Source organism: Cibotium barometz, chromosome 52, assembly GCF_041138505.1.
Source record: "Cibotium barometz isolate CiBa-2024 chromosome 52, ASM4113850v1, whole genome shotgun sequence".
Classification (NCBI taxonomy): domain Eukaryota; kingdom Viridiplantae; phylum Streptophyta; class Polypodiopsida; order Cyatheales; family Cibotiaceae; genus Cibotium; species Cibotium barometz.
Genome location: NC_141097.1, coordinates 9,247,866 through 9,270,329, shown reverse-complemented (window position 1 = coordinate 9,270,329; position 22,464 = coordinate 9,247,866). Strand labels below are relative to the sequence as shown.

Here is a 22,464-nt window from a genome sequence, read left to right as displayed (position 1 = left end):
GAGGGTCGAGGATTTTGGTAGAGTGGACATATGTGACACGTAAGATAAAGGAGGAATTGATTCATCTCCCTCCAATCCAAAGCTGCCTACAAGCTAAATCTTACAATTCTTTCCCCAATGTCCATCACGTGTGAATGTAACAATTTCCTCTTCATGCTTTTGTCCGCATATGCTCTTGCAAGTGTCAATTAGGAAAAGCCTAATTGTGAATTGGGTCTTACACTTCTTGACAACAACGAAGCATGTTGTAAAAAGAAAATTTCTTGCACTAGCGTAGAGAGGCACGTAGGGAAAACCAAAATTGAGGTGAAAAAAGATTACTTTTGAAATTGAGCTCAACAATTGCTTTTCGGTCCGCATATGCTCTCGTAAGTGTCAATTAAGCCTAATTGTGAATCGGGCCATACACTACTTGATAACAATGAAGCATGTTGTCAAAAGAAAATTTCTTGCGCTAGCACGGAGAGTCATGTAGGAAAACGAAAATTGAGGTGAAAAAAGATTACTTTTGAAATTGAGCTCAACAAAGATTACCCATTTCAACATGAGGAGCTTCTTTGACTTGGGGTAAGGGATTGCACGTAGTGGTAGCATTGTGTATCCCTACTAGCAGCATTGTGTTATGGCATCCTTGCATATCATGATAATATGTGGCGGTGAGTGCATGTGTTTAAGATTCAATGCCATCGAGCTGCACTACGGGTACTTGATGGATATACTCCACCTTTATGCAAATACAGAATGCACTTGCACTTCAATAAAATGACAATTCGTTTGGGACAAGCACCAATTGACTCAAGTAAAACATTTCTAGAGAGGGGAAAGCCTAAGCCTAGGTATAAGTACCAAAAGGCCTATACGTTACTTACATTACAAAAAGGGAAGAATGTGTAGATATGGAATGATTTGAAATGGCAAAACAGTGAGCTTTTATTTTGATCCATCGGCAGATTGCTAATCCTGAGGTACTCTGTGTGTTTGTGTGTCTGAGAGAAGAGAGAGAGAGAGAGATCGTGTGTCCGCGCGTGGGCCGCTTTCTTTTTTGGGTTTTCTTCTGTTGCTTTCAGCCTCTTTTGATTGTGTGTTGATCGTTGCTGTAGACCTTGTTTTCCTCAGAAGTGCATGACCAATGGAGACCTCCTTGAGGTACAGCAAGGAACATAAGCAGCTCTACCTACACGGCAAGGAGAGCTTTCTCATCGACAGCGCCTTCTTCCTCAAGGTTTTTGTTCATTTTCTCTAATGAGAGAGAGAGAGAGAGAGAGAGAGAAAGAGAGAGCGAGAGAGAGATATTGATATGGACAAAATGACCTTGAGACGAAAAAAGTTTAGTGTGTATATACAAATTTTAACAGAAGATGCCTTAAGCAAATGACGACTCTAACTAGATGAAGTCAAGGATGCTTGTATTAAATCTGCTGCAGTGAATAAATGTCTTGTGGGCTGGGCCGCTGGTGTTATGTGGCTACCTCAATACAAACCTCATGCACATAGAGGGCCACATATCTCTGGTTCTCAAACTTGATGGCTGCCTGCAGTGAATTCGCCCACCGGTTGTAGCTCAAGCGGCCCTAGGGAATATGGGTGTGGGTTCCTAAGAAGGGAGGCAGATGAGGGCGTAATGGAGGCGCTTCTCGTTGACAGAGGGGGGGTTGATTGGTAAAGGGCTGGTTGGAGAGCCCCCCATGCTTGGAACAGGGGAGCTGTAAATTTGTCCTCGAAGGAGATGCCAAACTTGCGAAGGGGAGTCTCTTAGAAAATTCACTGAGTGCTGCAAGTAAGCGTGTGGACTGCCACATGGGAGAGGAAGAAATTCTTTCACAACTCTCTGGAGGTTGTGGATGATGAGTTTGCCTATCCATACGAGACGGTTGCCTTACTGTCCTCGCAGAAAATGCTCAGTAGAACTCCCTTCCTAAGCTTCTTGATGCTCTGTTTGCTGCCAAGGGGATCGGGCAGTGTTGCAAACCCTAGAAAGCACAAATGAACATTTTTTCGTAAAATTAGGTGCTCAGTGTTTACGAGGCAGCTATGCAGAAAGAAATCGAATGTTGCTCTGGTTAATGGCATGTGTCCTGCAATATTTAACTTGTGCTTTAGCTCTAGTAAAAACTTTTTTTGTCACTTAAAAATAGCAACTGCAAGAGAATCCACGGAAAAGGGACTTGCTCGCCTGTTTAACTTTTGCTTAGCTCTATTTTTTTGTAACATGCAGAAGCTTACAGACAGGATTATACTTTGATAAGGAATATTCAACACCTTGGTTCTTGACGATTGCACAATGTAGTGGAGATAGGAGTGCAAGAGAGAGATAGAGAAGAAGAACAAAGACAAGTACACCCGTTTGGGTCCCAAATACCTTGTCACGGGCTCCTACTACCAAGGACTGGTGTATTTGCTTTATTGAATGATGTAAAAGACTGAATTTTTTGGAGATCTTCCTTGGCTGGAAATCTGCAGCCTGAAGATGACTTATCTTGACCTTCAAGTTCACCTTAGCTTTGGTCTCCCTTTGGCTTCTGGCCCTGGGAGTACCTTAGCAAACTGTGAATAATGAGATGCTTTGACCCTTGCCAAGCCTATGCTTATATATGTCCCTCTATTGCTGGTCGGTTTGCTAAAATGGCTGTTCGCCCGCTGAATAAGCTCCACGACCTGAATTTATCACCATTAATGTGGTGCCTTTTCACACGTGGCTGCCAGGCTACTGGCCGACTGCTGTCATGGCCCCTAGGGCCTAGCCGACTGGCTGTTCACAGCAGACTGAGGCTTTAGCCCTTCCTTGGGCTGGCCGACTATGGCCCTAGCCTCTATGAGTTGGCCGACTGAGGCTTGGCCCTTCCATGGGCTGGCCGAATGTGGCCCTTGGCCCTTATGGGCCCAAACCTTGGCCCATGGGCTGCCCAAAGGTAGCTCAAGTGTAGGGTCCACGTAGACATAGTCTATGGTCTTGCACTTCCTGCTTCTACACATGCACCTTTTTTTTTTTCTGGGAAGAAGATCCTTCTATTAGTTAATGAAAGACAGCCACAAAGGGCTAGATACAACCACGAAGGGCTAGATACAAACTCACCTCATATAAAGGTGGGAATCAAACGATCATAAGGGGAAGAGACACTTCTCCTCCGGCTGGCCGCTTTGTGAGGAGAAGGATATCTCATAGAGGGGGAGGGGGAGGGGGAGGGGGGGGGGAAAACAACCACAGGTGGTCGGTAATGCCAAGTGGGGTCACCACCTCTATTTGTGAGTAAAACGAGAAAACGTAGACCTGAGAAGCGCGTGCAACCAAAAATACAGAAAACTGAGAGAACACCAAATTGGGTCCCAACTGTCCCTCCAAGCATGTACCCAAAAGCATCCCCACTTCAGTATTTTTATTGTATTTTTAAAAATAGATTACATGGCTATTTTAGCCCAAGCTTGCTATACAAGCTTTCTTTTTACAAAAATTGGATGATAAAATATTTAAAAAATCTCACACCTGTGATAGTCCTCTCGTTTGACGAGCAACTGACCTCAGTTGCGTAGAAGATCACAGTTCAGTAGCTTTGCAGAAGTAATTATAGTTCATATGTGGCGCACTAAGCTGTAGTTTAGTCACACACCATATAGGTGTTGCGCACAAAGCCGTGATCTGAGTACCCACAAAAGAGAAAGAAGTGGTGCACTAAGCTGTAGTGAAGTCTCACACCGCATAGGTGTGGCGCACAAACCCTCGACTTACTACCCACTATAGTCGCTCATCCTTCGGTGACGCACACAACTGTGACACACACAAAGTGTGATGACTATCGTACGAAGCTTGAATGCAAATTATATTTTGCACGGAATCACCTGTGATACAAAGCATTAAGGTTATCATAAAATAATCAGAATTTTGCAAGATGCTTAAACATCAATCCCAAAGGTTTTTCACATGTGGTCTATGAATTCAAGATTGGAAAATAGTAGAGTTGAGTTGGCACAATCAAATAGGCACATACAAGCTTCTGCAAGACAATACATGTACATTTTTTTACATGTTAATATAAAATTATAAAACCGTTAAGTTAAATTTAATTTTCAACTAAAAGAATAATTTATATAGGACATGTAAGGATACATATTTTCCTTGTAGTATTTAAACACATATAGTGATTGACAACAATCATAACTTTAATCGGAGAGAATGGTTTCTTGTTCTTCATCATCATCGAGTCCAAGTGAATTAACAAATATTGAGTAAAATTTGATGACGTAAAAATAAAATCTAAAAGTAAGAGAGTCTTATCTTGATGTATTGTTGGTTATAAAATCAAAAGGTTAAGAAAAATAGAGAATTTAAAAAAAATTGTGAATAACTGAAAATGTAATTATTGGGTAAAGATGAAGACTTATCGTGTGTAAGTCGAGATGATAATTGTTGAAAACTCAACATGGCTCCATGGTAGAGATCATTGGTATAACCTGCCCATCATGCTTACACCACACATAACAACATGCGTACACTTATTCACAAACTCAAGTCTATCGTTTTCAAGATTAATAAACTGCTTAAGTAACAATCACACAGCCTAGAATAATGTTAGTCCAGGTTAGGTGTATAATCTGAAAGTCTATCCTAATCACGAGTCTCTGCGGAGCTGAGAAAATAACTAAAAGCATGGAATCGAACGATTGGTCAAAAGCGTATAACAATGTCTATCATCACATCTAGAGTCAATGCTTAAACGAAGAAAGTATAGCTCTTTCTCTCTCTTTTTCTTCTTGTCTCTCTTGTTATTTTTCTTCTTCTACTTCTTCTTCTTCCTCTCCTTCTCTCTCCTCTTCTTCTCCTTTTTCTTCTTCTTCTTCTTCTTCTTCTCTTTCTTCTCTCTCCTTCTCCTTCTTCTTCTCTTCTCTTTCTTCTCTCTCCTTCTCCTTCTCTTCTTCTTCTTCTCTTTCTTCTCTCTCCTCCTCTTTTTCTTCTTCTCTTTCTTCTCTCCCCTCCTCTTCTTCTTCTTCTTTTCCTTCTCTCTCCCGCGACTCAACACACACTGCCATGCAGGTGTCTGTTCATCCCACATAGCGTTTTTTAAAACTCGCGAAAAGGGTATAAGGGGGAGAATAGAGAGACTTTTATATTCACCCCTTGAGGCGCGCTGCGCGTTACTCTTGCTGCACACGGCAGTGTGTTGATGCCGTCGGCGGTTTGTGGGGAATAGGTGTTTCCACCGTCGGGTGTATGCTGGCGGGTTAGCCTCCTGTTGCTGTCATCGCCTTTGTTCGTGCGGGGCGGTACAACCGGTTGCCAACTATAGCTGGATGTCCCCCGATCGCGGGGGAGGGGGGGGGTGTACTTTGGCATCGGCTCCCGCGCGCTTGGGCTCTCTTGGGCTTCGTGTCGTCGCTCTAACTTCATGCACAGGACCCCTTGGTTCCGGTCGTTTGAGTACCGCAACACCCAAAAGTTTGTCTCAAAAATCTGACGGAGCGTCACTAAGGCTTTGATACCACTGAAACGACGCGTGTAACCAAAAATACAGAAAACTGAGAGAACACCAGATTGGGTCCCAATTGCCTCCTAAAGCGTGTGTCCAAAAGCATCCCCACTTGATTATTTTTATAGTACTTTTATTCCATCAAAAATAGATTACATGGCTATTTTAGCCCAAGCTTGCTCTACAAGCTTTCTTTTTACAAAAAATGGATAATAAAGTATTTCAAAAATGTCACTCCTATGATAGTGAGAAATGGGCCAGGCCTCCAGAGCCTCAAGAAAGCTTCCTGCCGCTCGGAGTGTAGTAACTCTCGATGGCCTCGCTGCATCTAGCGGGCCAAATGTGCCAGGTTGCGATGCTACTACGAATCTCCCATCTCTGGCATGAGCTTGGTCGCCAATGGTTAGTAGGTGGGGTTGTGACTGGTACTGCCGAAATACGATGGTGAGAGACCTGAAGGGCTAGCCCTCCCCCATCGTTCTCATAAAGCCCTGACCACTCCAGCCTTTGTGGCCCAAGCGATTGCCCCATGTAATGATCTGGGTGGAGGCCCTGTCCATAGTGAAGATGCAGAGAATTTACTGCCAAATTTGCTGAGTCTTTGGGCAATCGCAAAGACAATGTCGCTGAGACTCCTGAGGGTGGCCGCATTGAGGGTAAGCTGCTGGCCGATCTCCAACTGCTAGCCAAGTACCGACCGCCAAGCTCTTGTGTGCCATCAGCCAAAGAAAGAGGGTGATTGTTCTAGGCCGAAAACTGTCCCAAAGCTTCTTTGAGAAATATGAAAGGAAACATTGTGAGAGGCCCTATGACTGTCGATGTGCTGTTGCTGTCGGGGTGTCATCAATCGTTGGCATCTGGATCCTGTGGCCTAGCCGCGCTGTATATGCGAAGAAGGGGGCATCCAAAGTCTCCTTGTGATCCGTGGGGTCATGCCAAATCCACTCTCCTAGGTCCCACTGTAGGCACGTGTCACGTGCATCCCGCACTTGGATGCCACGTAGACATTTCTGTACAGAAGGTGCAAGACTTCGGATGGTGAACTGGTCCCATGTGAGCCCAGTCCGGGATGAGTTAGCCAGGGATTCATCTCAGTCGTCCGAGGTCAGGTGTGCATTGTCCTGCACATGAGTCCAAGGTTAGGTATGCATTGTCCTGCACATGAGTCCAAGGTCAGGTGTGCATTGTCGTGCACATGAAACAGTGCCAGTCCGCGCTGTGAGTCTCCCTCTAGAATGATGTCAGTGATTCTGTGTATCTGGTATGGTATCGGATGCCAGATCACTGGGTAGTTAGTGTTTAGAACAAGGGGCCAGCCCATAGGGCTACCCCGGATCTTAGTGTGGGCATGGGAATGGTGTGGAACCACCCCCATGAGGGCCAGGAAGGCCCAAGCTGAACCCACCAGCCATGGAGGGGCTGTAGGACAGCCCTAGGGCAAGAATAAGGCAAATTCCAGGAGTTTCCAGCCTTTACATGGCTGTAGGGCAAGTATGGGGCAGCCCATACAGGCTGCCCAGCCCTTGTGATGTGTGCAAAGGCCTTGCCCAGCCATTGGAATTCAGGTGCATCACCTTCTCAGCCTGTAGGGAAAAGCGCAACATTTTTTGGGATTTAATTCAGCATTTATTGTTGGATTTTCACAAGTCGTGGGACTTTTAGGCTGGCCGCCTTGATGTATACTAGCCGACTGCTCATATTGAGTAGTATAAATAGCCTAGCCCATGTTCCCATTCAATCATCTCATTATTCACCAAGAGCTCAAGCAAATCAAGGGCTAGACAAGCCAAGGGAGTTGCTAAGCAAAGGGGTGGAGTACTGAAGGTCAAGGGCAGGGATTTCCCAGCCAAGAAAGGTCAAGAATTCTGTATTTTCTTTTCAGATTCACATCATTCTAATAAAGCAAATACACCATCCGTGGTGGGGGCCCTACAGAGGGTAATTGGGACCCAATACTGTGTCCTCTCCCTCTCTCTCTCTCTATTTTCTGCACATCTCCTTTCAGTTTGTGCGTTAATTTCTATCGCGAAAAGAGTGCTGAATTTTGAGTATTGAAGTTACCGATTCTTCTCCGGAGCTTCCGCATGTTGCAGTGGTATCAGAGCCATCTTCAAGTACAAAGATTCAGTAGAGAAACCAGATTTTTTTCTCGCTCGTGTGGTTGGTTTTTAGACGCCGGTGGACTACCCCTTTCGGAGTGACTCCTGTCCCTCGAAGGACCGTTGGTTTTTAGCCTCCGGAAGCCTCCGGATGTCTCCCACACAAATAGTGGATGGTCAGATTGCGTTCTGGAAAGGAAGTGCATTTTCCTGCTATGGCGAGCTTCGACGACGAGAGAGACCAAGAACCATGGGACCAGAGTGTACCAGGCAGCCCAGCTAGGGCACCAGGCTTGAGTGTCACAGACATGTTCCAGCAGATGATGCGAGCAATCGCAAAACAGATAGCCAAGTTGGATGAGCAGAAGGCAGAGATCTTGGCTCTGGAGGAGCGTACCCGCTCTCCAGCGTCGCGTTTTCCATCTCCTCCTCCCTCTCCTCCCATATCCCAGATACCAGATTCTCGACACAAGAACCCTCTCACAAGGTCACAACTGCAGCCAAGCTCTTTGCTTGAGTTTCAGATGCGTGCATTGGAGATCCGACAACGAGAAGACGAAGCCATGCGACGCGTGGAACACGAGCGTTACCTCAAAGCATTGGACGCCAGATTGACACCGACGGTGCCCTTGCATCATTTTCTCGAGAAAATGAACTTCAGTAAGTATAATGGTAAACCACTCTCTATTCATGGTTACATCAATTTGAAGCTTACTTTGCCGCAGTTAGGAAAACAGATACTGACAGAGTGATCTTAGCCAGTTGGTACTTGGAAGGTGAGGCCATTCCTTGGTGGACTCAGTGGGCTCATGCCCACACCAGAGCAGGTATGGCAACTTATGTGTGGGATGAGTTTGTCTGCGACCTTAAGCAGCGGTTTCTACCGCCCCACTACCTTGAGCGACTCGAAGACGAGTTTAGGGGAGCGTGTCAGAACGCGCAATCAGTCCTTAAGTTTGGCAATAGAATTTCGACTTTATGTCTGCAATTAGACTTATCTGATACGGACAATAAAGGGCAGTTTTTGTATGGCCTTGATACGCAAATCCAATGGGAGGTGCGTATGTTTAGGCCAGCCACTTTTGAAGACGCACTCTCGCTTGCGCAGAGTGCAGAAATGAAACACAATGGTGGCAAGCCCAAGACTTCCTAGCCGGCTTCTCCCAAGGCTACCGCCTTGGGGGGCAAAAGCCAGAACGAGACAGGGTCTTCCCCAGGTCAGAGCTCCGGAGTCTCTGGCTCCAAGAACTCGAACAGTGCGTCTAAGCTTACTCCAGACCAGAAAGTGGAGGCAAGCAAGACAGGTGGCAAGTTGAGTGCCGAGGAGCTTTCTCAGTACAAGAAAGAGGGTAGATGTTTCTTTTGTCATACAAAAGGACATACTTCTCGGGATTGTCCGAAGAAGCCTCCAAAGCCCGCCGCCGCCGCCTCCACAGCTTCCGTGGGTGGTGAGCTCAGCTCCCACACAGATCCCAGCGGCTACCCCTAGTTCTTCAATCCTCGGTGCTTCAGTTGGAGCAATTATTAGCTGGGAGCTCGAAGATAAGCAGAAGGGCGCCCCATGACCAGGAGTATGAGCGCAACGGATTGCTCAAGTCCTTTGGCTACATAGGTGGCCAGAGAGTCGTCGTCTTGTTTGACAGCGGCAGCATAGAGGATGTGGTCACGGAACAGGCCGCTAGGCGTGCCCGTTTCGATCTGACTTCGGTGGACAAACAGGTTGAGGGTTTTAGCACAGGCATGACAACGAGCGTCAAGTATGAAGCTCTAGGTGCTAAGTTAGTGATTTAGGGCATAGAGTTTGTGCGTGATTTTATGGTGGCCCCTCTTGTAGGAGCAGACATAATTTTGGGTATTCAGTGGTTTCACAAGTTTCTTCCTTATGTCAAGTGGGACAAGCACACGTTCCAGATCGATCGGAATGTGTCAAACGCCCGAGCGACCATTAAGTGTGAGCCAGGAATTCCGAACTTTCTGCTCATAAGCCACTTACAGGCTAAGCGAGCAGTCAGGAAAGGCGCACAGTGTGCGATGATTTACATCCAGACAGCCCAGACGGTGGCCAGTGCTTCCGAGAAGTACTCGGTTCTCCATGAAAAGTTCCAAAAGATTTTTATTCGGGACAGACTCCCTCCCCAGCTCCCCCCGTCGAGACCGGAGACCACAAGGTAGCCCTCCTTCCTCGGAACCCTCGAGCAAGTTTCCGTATCGCCTTTCCAAGGCAATGGAATCGGAGTTGGACCGCCAACTCCAAGAATTGTTGCAATCTGGCTTCATCTGCCCTAGCGTGTCGCCATTTGCAGCACCGATCTTATTTGTCAAGAAGAAAGATGGGTCTTCCCGTTTGTGTGTCGATTATCGTGCACTCAACAAGCTAACTATCAAGAGCAAATTCCCGATGCCTCGAATTGACTATATTCTCGAGAGGCTGAATGGAGCAAAGGTGTTTTCGAAACTTGATTTAAAGAGTGGGTACCACCAGGTGCGGATTGTGGAGGGGGACATCCCCAAGACAGCCTTCCCTACAGAACGGGCCCACTATGAATTTGTGGTCATGCCATTTGGCTTGACGAACGTCCTTGCTACATTTAACCGCATGATGATGCGTGTTTTCCGGGATTTGATTGGAAAGTGTGTGTTCATATTTCTGGGCGACATACTAGTATTTTCAGCTACGGTTGAGCAGCATGACGTTGATGTGGAGAAAGTCCTTAAGTTGCTGGAAAGCAACAAGCTCTACGTCAATGAAAAGAAGTCGGAATTTTATCAGTTCCAGGTGCATTACTTGGGATATATAATTAGTGCTGAAGGCATTCGACTAGATCCGGCTAAGGTGGCCGAGATTGTCAACTGGGAAGTTACCTCAGACAGCCTATGACATAAGATCATTTGTGGGTATATGCCAGGCATATTCCACCCACATCGACAAGTTTTCTGACCTCTCGGCAGATCTCACTAATCTGCTAAAGGGAGTGAAAACAAGAAGGCAAAAGATTCGAATGACTCCACGAGCGTTGGAGGCATTCGAGAACCTCAAGGTGGCTTTATCAGAAGCACCTTGTTTAGCACTTGCCTCGTGGGACGACCCATTTCAGGTGATTACCGATGCGAGTAACATCGCAATTGAAGGTGTATTGCAACAGAATGGTCATCCAGTAGCTTACATGTCTCGTAAGTTACTGTCCGCCGAGAAGAACTACTCAGTCTATGATCGTGAACTCCTAGCGGTTATACAAGCCTTGAAACATTGGAAACATTTTCTGTATGGCCGTGACTTCGAGGTTCGCACTGACCATCAGGCATTACGCTGGATTCAGACAATGCCAAGTGCACAGTGGAGTGATCGACAACATCGCTGGAGTCATATATTCCAGCAGTTCGGTGGTATGATTGAGTACCTTCCAGGAAAGGCCAATCCAGTGGCCGATGCTTTGAGCAGGAAGGGACAAGTGTCTACGATTCAGACAATTAGACTTGATCTTGTTGGTACAGGACTAGAGGACATGAAACACACGTACACGGATTCTGAGGAATTCGGTACACAGTGGGAACATGCATTGGATGCCACATGACCATGCCACTTTCTGATACGCGATGGTTGGCTTTTCTACAAAGGCCGACTATGTGTCATGAAGTCGTTCAGGCAGCTCTTTTCCATGATGCCTATGACGCCATTATAGGTGGTCATAGGGGCATGAATTCGACTCTGGAGAAATTAGAACATCAATACTATTGGCCAAAGATGAGGCGTGATGTGTTTACATATGTACAACGCTGTGACATTTGTCAAGTGGTGAAAGCTCCTCGTGGAAAGAAGATAGGGTTGTTACAGTCCTTGCCAATTCCTGAGGGTCCTTTCCAAGACATTTCCATGGACTTTGTCACGAATCTGCCTTCCAGTCCGAGTAAGCGTGATACGCAGTGCTTAACTATTGTTGATAGGTTTAGCAAATTTGTTATGCTTATTCCTTACAGGGTCAATGTGACCGCCGAGGATGTTGCCGAGTTGTTCATTCGGCATTGGTACCCGATTGGTGGGATTCCTAGGACCATAGTGTCAGACCGAGATGCCAAGTTTACCAGTCATTTTTGGAGGGCATTGTTTGATAATTTTGGTACTAAGTTGAATTTTTCCAGTGAGACAGAGATATACAACCAGTTGGCCTTTGATGTGCTGAAGTGTTATGTCCACGATCAGCAAGGTAAGTGGGAATCATATTTGCCTTTAGTTCAAGCTGTTTTGAATGATTCTTTTTCTTCAGCTATTGGTAGGACTCCATATGAGGCAGCGTTTGGAAGACCTTTCCAGTCGTTGTTAACCAAGACTTCGTCTTCAGTACCGGAGGTGAACAGAGTGACGGAGTCTTACCAGGAGATTTTAGAGTCAGTAAAAGACAGATTGGCTAAAGCGCAAGAGGCCTACACTCGATAGGCAAATAAAGACCGAAGGGATATGAAGTTTTCAGAAGGGGATTGGGTGTATCTTCGGATTATGAAGCAAAGATTGAAACAGGTGGGCAAACGATGCCCAAAGTTGTCTTTCAGGAGCTTCGGACCTTTTCCTATCAGGAAAAAGATTAACGAGGTGTCTATGCAATTAAAGCTACCTCCGAGTTGGACTATGCACGATGTATTTCATGTCAGTTGGTTAAAGCCATATGCAAGTCCAACCCCTTCAGAGGTCAAAGACGAAGCGGAACCAGACATTGTTGATGAAGCCGAAGTTATGATGGTTCCAGAATAGATCCTTCTGCACCGTTTCAAGCATGGCTCAGGCCAAAGACTACGACAGTTCCTCACAAAGTTTCAGGACCGAGGAACCCATGAAGCGGTCTGGCTCGACAATTAGTTTTTCGAAGACTATCCGGCATTATTGACGGATTATTTGGAGCCTATGCAGCTTCCGTCAAGTTAAGAAGGGGATGTCACGTGCATCCCGCACTTTGATGCCACGTAGACATTTCTGTACAGAAGGTGCAGGACCTGGGATGGTGAACTGGTCCCTTGTGAGCCCAGAGTCAGCCAGGGATCCATCTCAGTCGTCCGAGGTCAGGTGTGCATTGTCCTGCACATGAGTCCAAGGTCAGGTGTGCACTGTCGTGCACATGAAACAGTGCCAGTCTGCGCTGTGAGTCTCCCTCTAGAATGATGTCAGTGATTCTGTGTATCTGGTATGGTATCGGATGCCAGATCACTGGGTAGTTAGTGTTTAGAACAAGGGGCCAGCCCATAGGGCTACCCCGGATCTTAGTGTGGGCATGGGAATGGTGTGGAACCACCCCCATGAGGGCCAGGAAGGCCCAAGCTGAAGTCACCAGCCATGGAGGGGCTGTAGGACAGCCCTAGGGCAAGAATAAGGCAAATTCCAGGAGTTTCCAGCCTTTACATGGCTGTAGGGCAAGTCAGGCTGCCCAGCCCTTGTGATGTGTGCAAAGGCCTTGCCCAGCCATTGGAATTCAGGTGCATCACCTTCTCAGCCTGTAGGGAAAAGCGCAACATTTTTTGGGATTTAATTCAGCATTTATTGTTGGATTTTCACAAGTCGTGGGACTTTTAGGCTGGCCGCCTTGATGTATACTAGCCGACTGCTCATATTGAGTAGTATAAATAGCCTAGCCCATGTTCCCATTCAATCATCTCATTATTCACCAAGAGCTCAAGCAAATCAAGGGCTAGACAAGCCAAGGGAGTTGCTAAGCAAAGGGGTGGAGTACTGAAGGTCAAGGGCAGGGATTTCCTAGCCAAGAAAGGTCAAGAATTCTGTATTTTCTTTTCAGATTCACATCATTCTAATAAAGCAAATACACCATCCGTGGTGGGGGCCCTACAGAGGGTAATTGGGACCCAATACTGTGTCCTCTCCCTCTCTCCCTCTCTCTCTCTCTATTTTTTGCAAATCTCCTTTTAGTTTGTGCGTTAATTTTCGTCGCGAAAAGAGTGCTGAATTCTGAGTATTGAAGTTACCGATTCTTCTCCGAAGCTTCCGCATGTTACAGCGCGTGAGGTCGGCACTCCTATATCCATAGCCGCTAGAATCTCTCCCTGGCCACCTTGGTTGGTGGTGGGTCTATGTGCCACTCCTGTGCTCGAAAACCAATCATCCTCACCCTCTGCAAGGTGCAGCCACTGAAATCCTCTAAGGGAAGCTCGGATCTCTCTAGTCTGCAATGGAATCCAATAGAAAAAGCGAGCAGACCACTGCCCTCATGTGCTCCGTAGACTGCCACAAGAATATCATGTTTGGTAAACACACCTAGCCACACTGGGGGAGTCGAGTCTGGGATAGGAGTCAGCCACAAATGAGGGATAGTTGAGTTGATGTCAATGCTAAGCCTGTCTCTACCCCAGACCCCTGCCAAGCCTCTCTCCTGCATCTCCGGGGGTAACTGCTTGTGTGCGATCTTGTAAGCCCAGTGAAGTGTGCAGTGACAGACTCAACCATGTGTCCAAGAGATAAAAATATAAAGAGAGAGAGGGGAGAGAGAAGGGAATGGGGATCTTGCATAGTACACCACATTGAGCGGGGAACAGGCCCCGCCCCCTTCTTTCAGGGATTTATTCAGGAACAATCCACGGGTACGCTGGCCAGGATCAATACAATCAATGAATACAAAACAAACAAATATGCCGATGTAGGATATCCAACTTGATATCGATGTTGTCGCACAAGATCTCTGATGTCGAGCACACCACGGGGATGACCCACAAGTATCTCTCACCGGGCTAGTACCAGATCCAATATCCAAATCCAATGGATCCCAAGTCTAAGTCTAAGTGTAAAATCCAAGCTCCATGTCTAAGCTCTGTGTTCCATGTTCATGTCCAAGCTTCATGCCCAAGCTCTATGTTCCATATCCAAGCTCTATGTCCAAGTTCATATCCAAGTTCAAATCCAAGTTCAAGAAGTCCAGGTTCCCATGAGTAATCTGCACAACTCCTACAACCTTGTCGATGAAGAAAACCATGGAAAAGCTCTTTCTAGCAAGAAACTGATATAAAACCTGTTTTAATGGTTTTTGGGCGATAAAAACATCCAAAAAGCAATTTTTAGGGTTTTTGGAATTTTTTGTCTGTACACCTCTGTTCAGCTCCGTACACGTGTCCGTATCGCCCATGCATATGCCCATACAAAAGTCTAGGGCTGATCGTACATCTGAAAAGCAAGTTGGAGAAGGTGTTGATGGCGAAGAAGAAGCTCTCCATGATCATAATGATGCCCACACACACTCCACAATCTCCTTCAATCTTCAATGATCTTGTTCATGGTCCTACAAGAGAAGTCCAATCCTTTTTATACTTGTAAGAGACCCTACTTTTTGCCAAAAAGCCTTCATGCTTTTGCTTTGCCTTTTTATGCTTTGCTTTTCTCTTTTTGCCTTTGCTTTTGCTCTTTTTACTTTTATTAATAAAATATTACTCAACTTTTGGTGCTTTGCTTTTGTGGCTTTAATAAGACCTTAAAAGTTGCTTTTTGAGAAAGCGCCTTTTAGCTTTTTGGTCTGGCTTAGTCTCCTCTTTCCAACAGACCTTGGCATTGACACGATCCCACAACTGTGCCTGTGCCTCTGCCTCGCGTTCCTTCCGAATTGAGGGTAACTCCCCTTCCTCTAACTCCGGCTGTGGAACCCCAACAACAATGAAATCAGCAAGGTCGTAAGACTCCAAAACAGATTCCATCATCACCTTCCATATGCCGTAGTTGTTCCCGTCCAACTGACGGTCCATTGGGAACGTGGGGAGTGTCGGGATCTTCATATGCCTCTCAGCCATCTCAAGTAAATCTGCCATTGCAGGGGTGTAACTGAAAAGGGTGGGTGGGTGGGAAAAAAGAAGAACTTAAACTTGCAAGTGGCTGTCCAGCAAATCAGCCCGCCTTCCTCTTGCTTCTCCTCTTCCTGAACGGTCCAAAACAGTCCACCAATCAGCAACAAAACAGCCCCCCTCTTGCTCACACTGTTCCCAAGATTTATCAAGAGCCTAGAGCTCTGATACCATGTCAGAATATGCAGCGGAGATGAAGACAAAATCTGAAAACACGAGAGCAAGTGCACTGCAAAAAAAAACACAGCAATAGAGAGAGAGAGAGAGAGAGAGAGAGAGAGAGAGAGAGAGAGAGAGAGAGAGAGAGAGAGAGAGGTGTGTAACTCTACTATATACACAAGAGAAAACCCGGAATACCCAATACAACATGTGTGGGGGCAAGGGGCCATTTTATATGGACCCTATGAGCAAGTCGGCCAGCCCAAAAAGCAGCCGACAGGAGCAAAAAGCTCACGACCTGCTCATGTAGTAGGGGCAGTCGGCCAGCATCCAGGGCACCCAGACCAGCAGTTGGCCAGTGTCTGGATCAGCCAGGAGCCACAAAACAGCCTCCCACACCTGGTAAAAATAGGGAAAAAATATGGAGAGTGGGGAAAATTTCGAAAACACCTAAATCGGGCTGGCACACCCACAACAGAGGCCTTGGTGTAGATATACAGACAGGAGATGACTGCTAACAGTGTCGTCACTGCCTCCTCCAACTCCTCTGCAGTGAATGGGGTCAATAAGGACTGAAGAGAAGGGGGAACCACCTCTCTTGTGTGCCGCTAGACCCTCTCGCGCACGTCCATGACCTGTGGGGATAATGGGGCACCTGTGAGAAGAGATTTGAAGAAATTAGTGGTGATGGCTCTCACATGGGGGGGATCGTAACAATACCTCCATCTTGGCCACGCAGCTTGTGAATATCATCTCTCCTCCTATGGGGGCCAGCTATCTTAAAGAAATCCCCTGTGACTCTGTCATTGGCTTGAGTCCATAATGAAGCTCTGGCGTGGTATTTACACTCCACCATCCTCTCCTCAATCCATGCGCTATCTGGGGAACGCTCCTGAAGTCGTTGTAAAGAGGCCAGACCCCTATATGCAATCTTAGTGCCCTTGAATTTGGCTAGAAGCCCATCAATGCTTGGAACACCACATCATCATTCCAGAGGGTGATTCACAGTAGAGAGTGACACTGTTCCATGTGCAGGACTTGTACTCTTGACCATGACCACGTAGGGGACTTGTACAACTGACCTTGGACACTTAGAGTAGATCCCTGGCTGACTCGTTCCTGAGTAGGGCTCACAAGGGGTCAATTACCACTCGAGGTCTTGCACCTACTATACAGATATATCCACCTGGCATCCAAGTGCGAGATGCATTGGGAATTGCCTTCTGCTTAACTTGATGGAAGCTATATAGCCTCCAAATAGTCCGTCAATAATGTCGGATAATCTTCTTGTCAAGTCGCACCACTTCATGTGTCCTTGGTCTTGAAACTTCTTGAGGAATTATCTTTCTCTTTGGCTAGAGCCATGCTTGAAGCAATGTAAGGATGTGTTCTGGAACCTTAACTTGAGCTTTGTCCACTATGTTTGGTTCTTGTTCATCATGGACAATGGAGAGAGGAGGTCTTATATAAGGCTTCAACCAATTGACATGGAACACATCATGCATGGTCCAAGTGGGAGGTAGCTTCAGCTTCATAGAAACCTCATTGATCTTCTTTAGAATGGGAAAGGGGGACGGGTCTGAAGTTCCGAAATGATAACTTTGGGCATCGCTTGCCCACCTGTTTCAACCTTTTCTTCATAATCCTGAGATACACATCACATAAAATATTGTTTGTGTTAGGAATAGTGCACACATGCACATAAATAAGTGCTAGGGACACATTAGATGTTATAAATCTTAGTGTAGTGCCGATGAGTTGATAGCTCAAGTGGTTAAGGTGTTTGCCTAGGACCCCCTTGGGTTCTTCCTCGGCGGCATCGCCTACAGGCAGATAATTAAGTGCCTACGGGCGGTGAAAAATTGGTAACTACGGGAGGATCTTGGGCCTAAAGCCAGTAAAAAAAAAAAAACCTTAGTCTAGCACATAGCACCTTTATTAGGATTGGTACACATAAGTGCACACCTAGATGCACACATGGCATGAGAGCCTTTAGTTGCTATATCTTTTGTACACGTGGCATATATTTGCTATATGGGCCCAAAGCCATAACTTGTATATCTCTTGGCTGATCTCTCTTGTCACCATTGTATGGGACCAACAAGCCTAGCATAGGAGGAGAGAGATCTTGTAACCGCTTGTTCTTCAACAATATTTTATTGTTGTTGATCTTGTTGCATCTACTTTGTTGTTTATTTTCTGACGATACAAAAAGCAAGCAATATATGATTGAGTCTGTGTTTTATTGTTACTTGTTTTCGACCAATTAGTTTTCTTGAGGAAGGGGAGAGGGTTTGTTGCATGTTAGGGCTATTAGGTGGGCTCTAAAGGCCATAGTCTTTTGACGTAAGGCTTTAAGGCGAAAGGCCTTTAACAAGGCTCGCAAGTTGTACCGTGGCTACTCTTAGTAAATCTTGCAAGGAGAATCCAAGTACACAAAATCAAACTTTGCATTGAAATACAACATACTATGAAATCCAATTACACAAATCAAACTCACAAATCTATGGTACTATGTTTACAAGAACGAAAGTTTCTTCCAAGGAAGCGCTCGTTTCTTGGGCCCTAAAATTTTTGGAGAGGAAGTCTTCACCCACATGAAAGTGTGGTTAATGTATATAAATATAAATAAATAAATAAAATATATTTATGTATACATGTAGAAAAATATGTTAATTGTGTCTATAAAAAACTGGGTATGCACTTTTGTTACCCATTAATGGAATCTGTGTATTACAAAGGTCTGAAATTATTTGTTGAAAATTTGAGATTACACAACAATGAACTCAATTCGCTGAGTGCGTATTTCTAGTTGAACTTGGGGAAAATGTAGGCGGAGAAAGTGCAAATCAGTCCCAATTTGGTCAGAATGAAAACACCCCCGAGTTTCCAAGTGTCTACTAAATAGGCTTCAAATTTATGTTGGGAGGGAGATGGCGTCCATGCAAGAACATCAAGGGCCACCAATATGCAAGATGTGCTGGAGATGGAGATCAAGGAGCATGGTATTCTTTAATGATCAACATACTACGAGATCAACGGTTTCTTTCACTCATACAAAGGCCATGATTGCTAGAAATTTAGAGACATGCAAACAAAATGATCGATACCCAATAGGGAGGCTACAAATGTACATTATTTCTAATTGAAATTTGAGAAATTTCACATGAAATCAATTAAAAGTTTAATAAAATACAAAAGCCAAGTGAATTATGGGGGCTTTACATATATTCATTGTTTCCAAGTAAGATTGAAAAAGTTTAAAAGTGTTATGAAATGCAAAAATCCCTTAAATTTCCGAGAGAAATTTGGGGGTTTTCACAAGCCCAAGATGTGTAGACATCCTTTAGCTGGTTACAACATTGTAAAGACGCTTTTACAATATTACGATATGTGATAAAGATGTCTTTGATGAATCAAGTCGGACATTATAGATGTATGCTTGTCGATTGTAGATCCATGTCTGTGGAATGCTCCATGTTAACCGAAGTGGTTAACATACCCCCCTTTCTACACTCACTGGAATGTTCCATGTTAAAAGTGGTTAACGTAGCCCCCTTTCTACAAATTGTGTTGCACACTCGGTATGTCCCTCTGGAGGAGACGGGGTGGGGTTGTTAGTGGTGAAGAAAATAATTTAATTTGACAGGTGTTAGCGGACCTCAAGTGAGAGATTGCTTGCAAATTGATCTACATGAGGATAGGTATTGATTGCAAGATAGTGTTTGCTTGTCGCCTCCTGGATAGTCATTTGTTGAAGTAGAGAGCTGAACTGCTCAAAGGTGAGAGAAGTCAGCTAGACATCATAATTCAAAGATCCGACAAAATTTTCATCTTTGGCTGGCAATATACCAATTGAAGACCTTTATTGGCCATGATTTAGGCGAAGAATGTCTCCACGCTTGTTTGAAGATGGATTTGTCTCTCATATTAACGGGCCTAGGCGTTTGAAAAAACCCCTAGAATTCAATTAGAATTCAGGAGGTTTTTACATTTTAGAACACTTTAAATTGATTCCATGTAAAAATTCTTAAATTTCACTGAGAAACAATGTACATCTGTAATCTCCCCCCTAGGTATTGAAAGTTTTGAAACTCACTCGTATCCTGTATTGTTTGCATGTTTCTAAAGTTTCTAACAACCATGGACTTTGTATGAGTGGAAGCGACCCTTGATCTTGTAGTATGCTACTATGCTGCCCATCGATCGGATGGTGTGCTCCTCAGTTTTGATCTCCTGCACATCCTGCATACTGGTCTTGATACTCCTGCATGGATGCTATCTCTTTCGTGGCATAAATCTCTATTACAAGCGGCATAAATCTGGGCTCTTATGCTGATAGCACTTTGATCTGGCCCATGTAAATCCGAAGAACATGTCACAAGTAAAAAATTAATAAAATGACCAAATAACGTGGCAAGAATGTGCATAATAAAGGGATGTGTTTTACAGAGAATATCACCCAAAATATTCTATGTTTACTGACACAATTTTCAAAGATATAAAAGCACATAATTTATATAGTGTTCATTGATGCCTTATCAAGCTGTATTTGAAAGCTCACCCTTATGATTCCATGACATGGTATTGAGTTTTGATGATATTTTGGGCAGGCACATGGTAGGCTTAATACCCATACTGGGGCTGCAGGTGGTGTTGCGCAGTTGAGGAGACGATTTTTTCCACATGTAGGTAACCTTACGGTTTTTGACAGCGTTTTAATTCTGATAAACAAGAGATGGTACCTTTGTTGGGAGTATGGGAGTTTTAGCTTGGCTTATGTTTTCAAGTGGGGTCGGGTTTGAACTTACCTCTTGGGTAGCATGGGCCGTGAGCTAATCACTTGGGCAAGAGCCCAAGCTGCTGATAGTTACAGCTTGGCTTCATGTAACATGTAATTTTGTTTCGCAGCTTCTTACAAGCTTAGATGTTGGAGCTAAATATGATACTGATGCAAGGGAATTTTCTTATGACATTCAAGCAAAGAAGACCTTGCCTGTTACAGAGAAGGGTCTGCTGAGTGTGGATATCAAGGGAGGGTATAATTTTAATCCAGGATTAAAGATTGTAAGTATTTGGAATTTATGTGATTCCTGTCCAGTACAAATTTAATGTGCATACACACGCCAGAGCCAGCTCTTAAGATTCTTTGGTCTAATATAAGTGGTGGGCTGATTGCAGGGTAAACCGAGAGGGGTGGTAGAATTAAACTACAAAATTTTCAATTTCACAGAAGAGCAAGATGTGAGACTAAGAGTTGGCTACGATCCTTTCCAGCGGGTACATATTTACACTTTTTGGAATTCTAGGTAGAAAAAATGTCTCTCTCCAGGCTAATCTATGGATTCTGCTGCTTTACTGCATTGGTCTAAGATTATGATTATGCAGCACACATTAATTCAGTTTTTCATTTGGATGTCTATGCAGAACCCTTACCTGCAAGTAAGAGAAAACAACTGGACCTTCAATGCAGATTTCAATGGCAACTGGAGTGTAGTGTATGATTTGTAGAAGTGGCCAGTATCTTTGTAAAAGTAGCCAGTATCTGAATGCCTGTAAGCTGGTGTTAGTTTCAATGCCAGATGATAGTTCTTGATTAATTGATATCTCCCTCTCCTTATTTTTGATTAATTGGCATCACCTGGTTTTTTCCCCCATGGAGAAGCTTAATCATTCAAGTCTCAAGATGGGTGTGTTTTTTTTTGGTTTTCAAAAGAAATGAATCCTTCTTTGATGCACTAGTGGAAGCCCATAAAAAAAGAAATGACGTTTTGTTTTTCAAAGGGTGTGACTTCAATGTATGTTGGTCTCAGGAAGGATGTGCCCACAAATGGTGTCAGCGATGGTGCACTAAGTACTCCAGCAGTATTTGGATAAAATATCTGCCTTGAACTTACACCTTGGATTGTGTGAAGTGTAGGTTGTTGCTTGGGTTTGCAAAGAGATTGGAATGGCATCAAACTAAGACCTTGTGGTAGGTACAACCCCTGCCCCCCCCCCCTGCCCCCTCCCCCCTCTCTGGATGTGACCACCTTCAAATTCTGATGGGGGGCTGATTGATATGTAAGCGTTACACATGCATCTGTGGACTCTCATGCCTCTTTCATCTCACAATGTTGTGATGTTGTGTCATGCTTTATTGAAGTATAATTTGGGATTTGAATTGATGAAGTAGAATCAATCCTTGCGTATATTTTTTTACCGAGGAAGACACTATTATTTGTGGCTATATATACTCTCCTATTCGGAAAAAATCATAGCTCCACAGAGACAAGGCCGATCAAAATTCTGTCACCACAGATATTTTTTAAATATACCAAAGAAAATTCCTATGGAGTTAGACTTTGTGTCGGCTGCAAACGGACCCGGCTGTCACCTTTGCTTCAGCATGTTGATTTGCGCCTACAATTTGCAATTGGCACTTCATTAGATGAAGCAGGAAGAAGTCACATTGAATTTGATGCAAAACCAGACGGATTAAAAGCGTTGCCACTATCCTAAGGAATAGGAGATGATTGTCCTGCCATCGACATAATATACGCCTTTCGCACCTTATACCTGACGATTCTTCAAAAGAGTGCGTTGCATGTGCACCAACCTTGTAAATTTGTCCTTCAAAAATCCCCCATGCTGTCAGGAATACGTTGATCATCCTGCAAGGAATTGGTGAACCTTGTCCACAAAGAGAAAATTAGACTCAAACCCCGTGGTGGCCGTCAGATCCGATCGACGTTCATGAAGGAGGCCACGCCTACAGAGCATGCAGCGCAGGAGAGACGTGGTTTGGCTGAAGCGACATTGATTGGCTTATAATCCACTACTGTTGTTGACTTGTGCTGCTGCTGCTCTCTCGTGATCGCCATTCATAGTAATTATATCAAAATAAATATTATTCATGCACTGCCTGCCCGGCCTGCGTACGCCCT

General features: G+C 44.8%; 1 protein-coding gene across 4 annotated transcripts; it reads left to right on the top strand.

Annotated features, from left to right (window-relative positions):
• The first annotated feature begins 750 nt into the window (after positions 1-750).
• On the top strand, positions 751-21,321 carry LOC147608767 (outer envelope pore protein 21, chloroplastic-like). Of its 4 annotated transcripts, none has more exons than XM_086788480.1 (6): positions 751-836; positions 1,101-1,222; positions 20,152-20,226; positions 20,450-20,605; positions 20,720-20,818; positions 20,966-21,321. In XM_086788480.1, the coding sequence occupies exons 2-6, from the start codon at positions 1,130-1,132 to the stop codon at positions 21,047-21,049; spliced, it is 507 nt and encodes a 168-aa protein (XP_086644606.1). In that variant the 5' UTR covers positions 751-836; positions 1,101-1,129; the 3' UTR covers positions 21,050-21,321. The 4 variants fall into 4 exon arrangements, with proteins under 4 accessions (XP_086644606.1, XP_086644609.1, XP_086644608.1 ...); XM_086788483.1 differs by having other exon boundaries at positions 818-836; positions 1,117-1,222; XM_086788482.1 differs by having other exon boundaries at positions 825-965; positions 1,117-1,222.
• Positions 21,322-22,464: the final 1,143 nt, after the last annotated feature.

What these genes read in the sequence shown, in the direction of transcription:
- LOC147608767 (XM_086788480.1), top strand. Translation starts at nt 1,130, where the DNA reads ATGGAGACCTCCTTGAGGTACAGCAAGGAACATAAGCAGCTCTACCTA. An exon ending in GGAGACGATTTTTTCCACAT is followed by an intron (nt 20,227 to 20,449) that starts GTAGGTAACCTT and finishes TTTGTTTCGCAG; the next exon opens with CTTCTTACAAGCTTAGATGT. An exon ending in TTAATCCAGGATTAAAGATT is followed by an intron (nt 20,606 to 20,719) that starts GTAAGTATTTGG and finishes GGCTGATTGCAG; the next exon opens with GGTAAACCGAGAGGGGTGGT.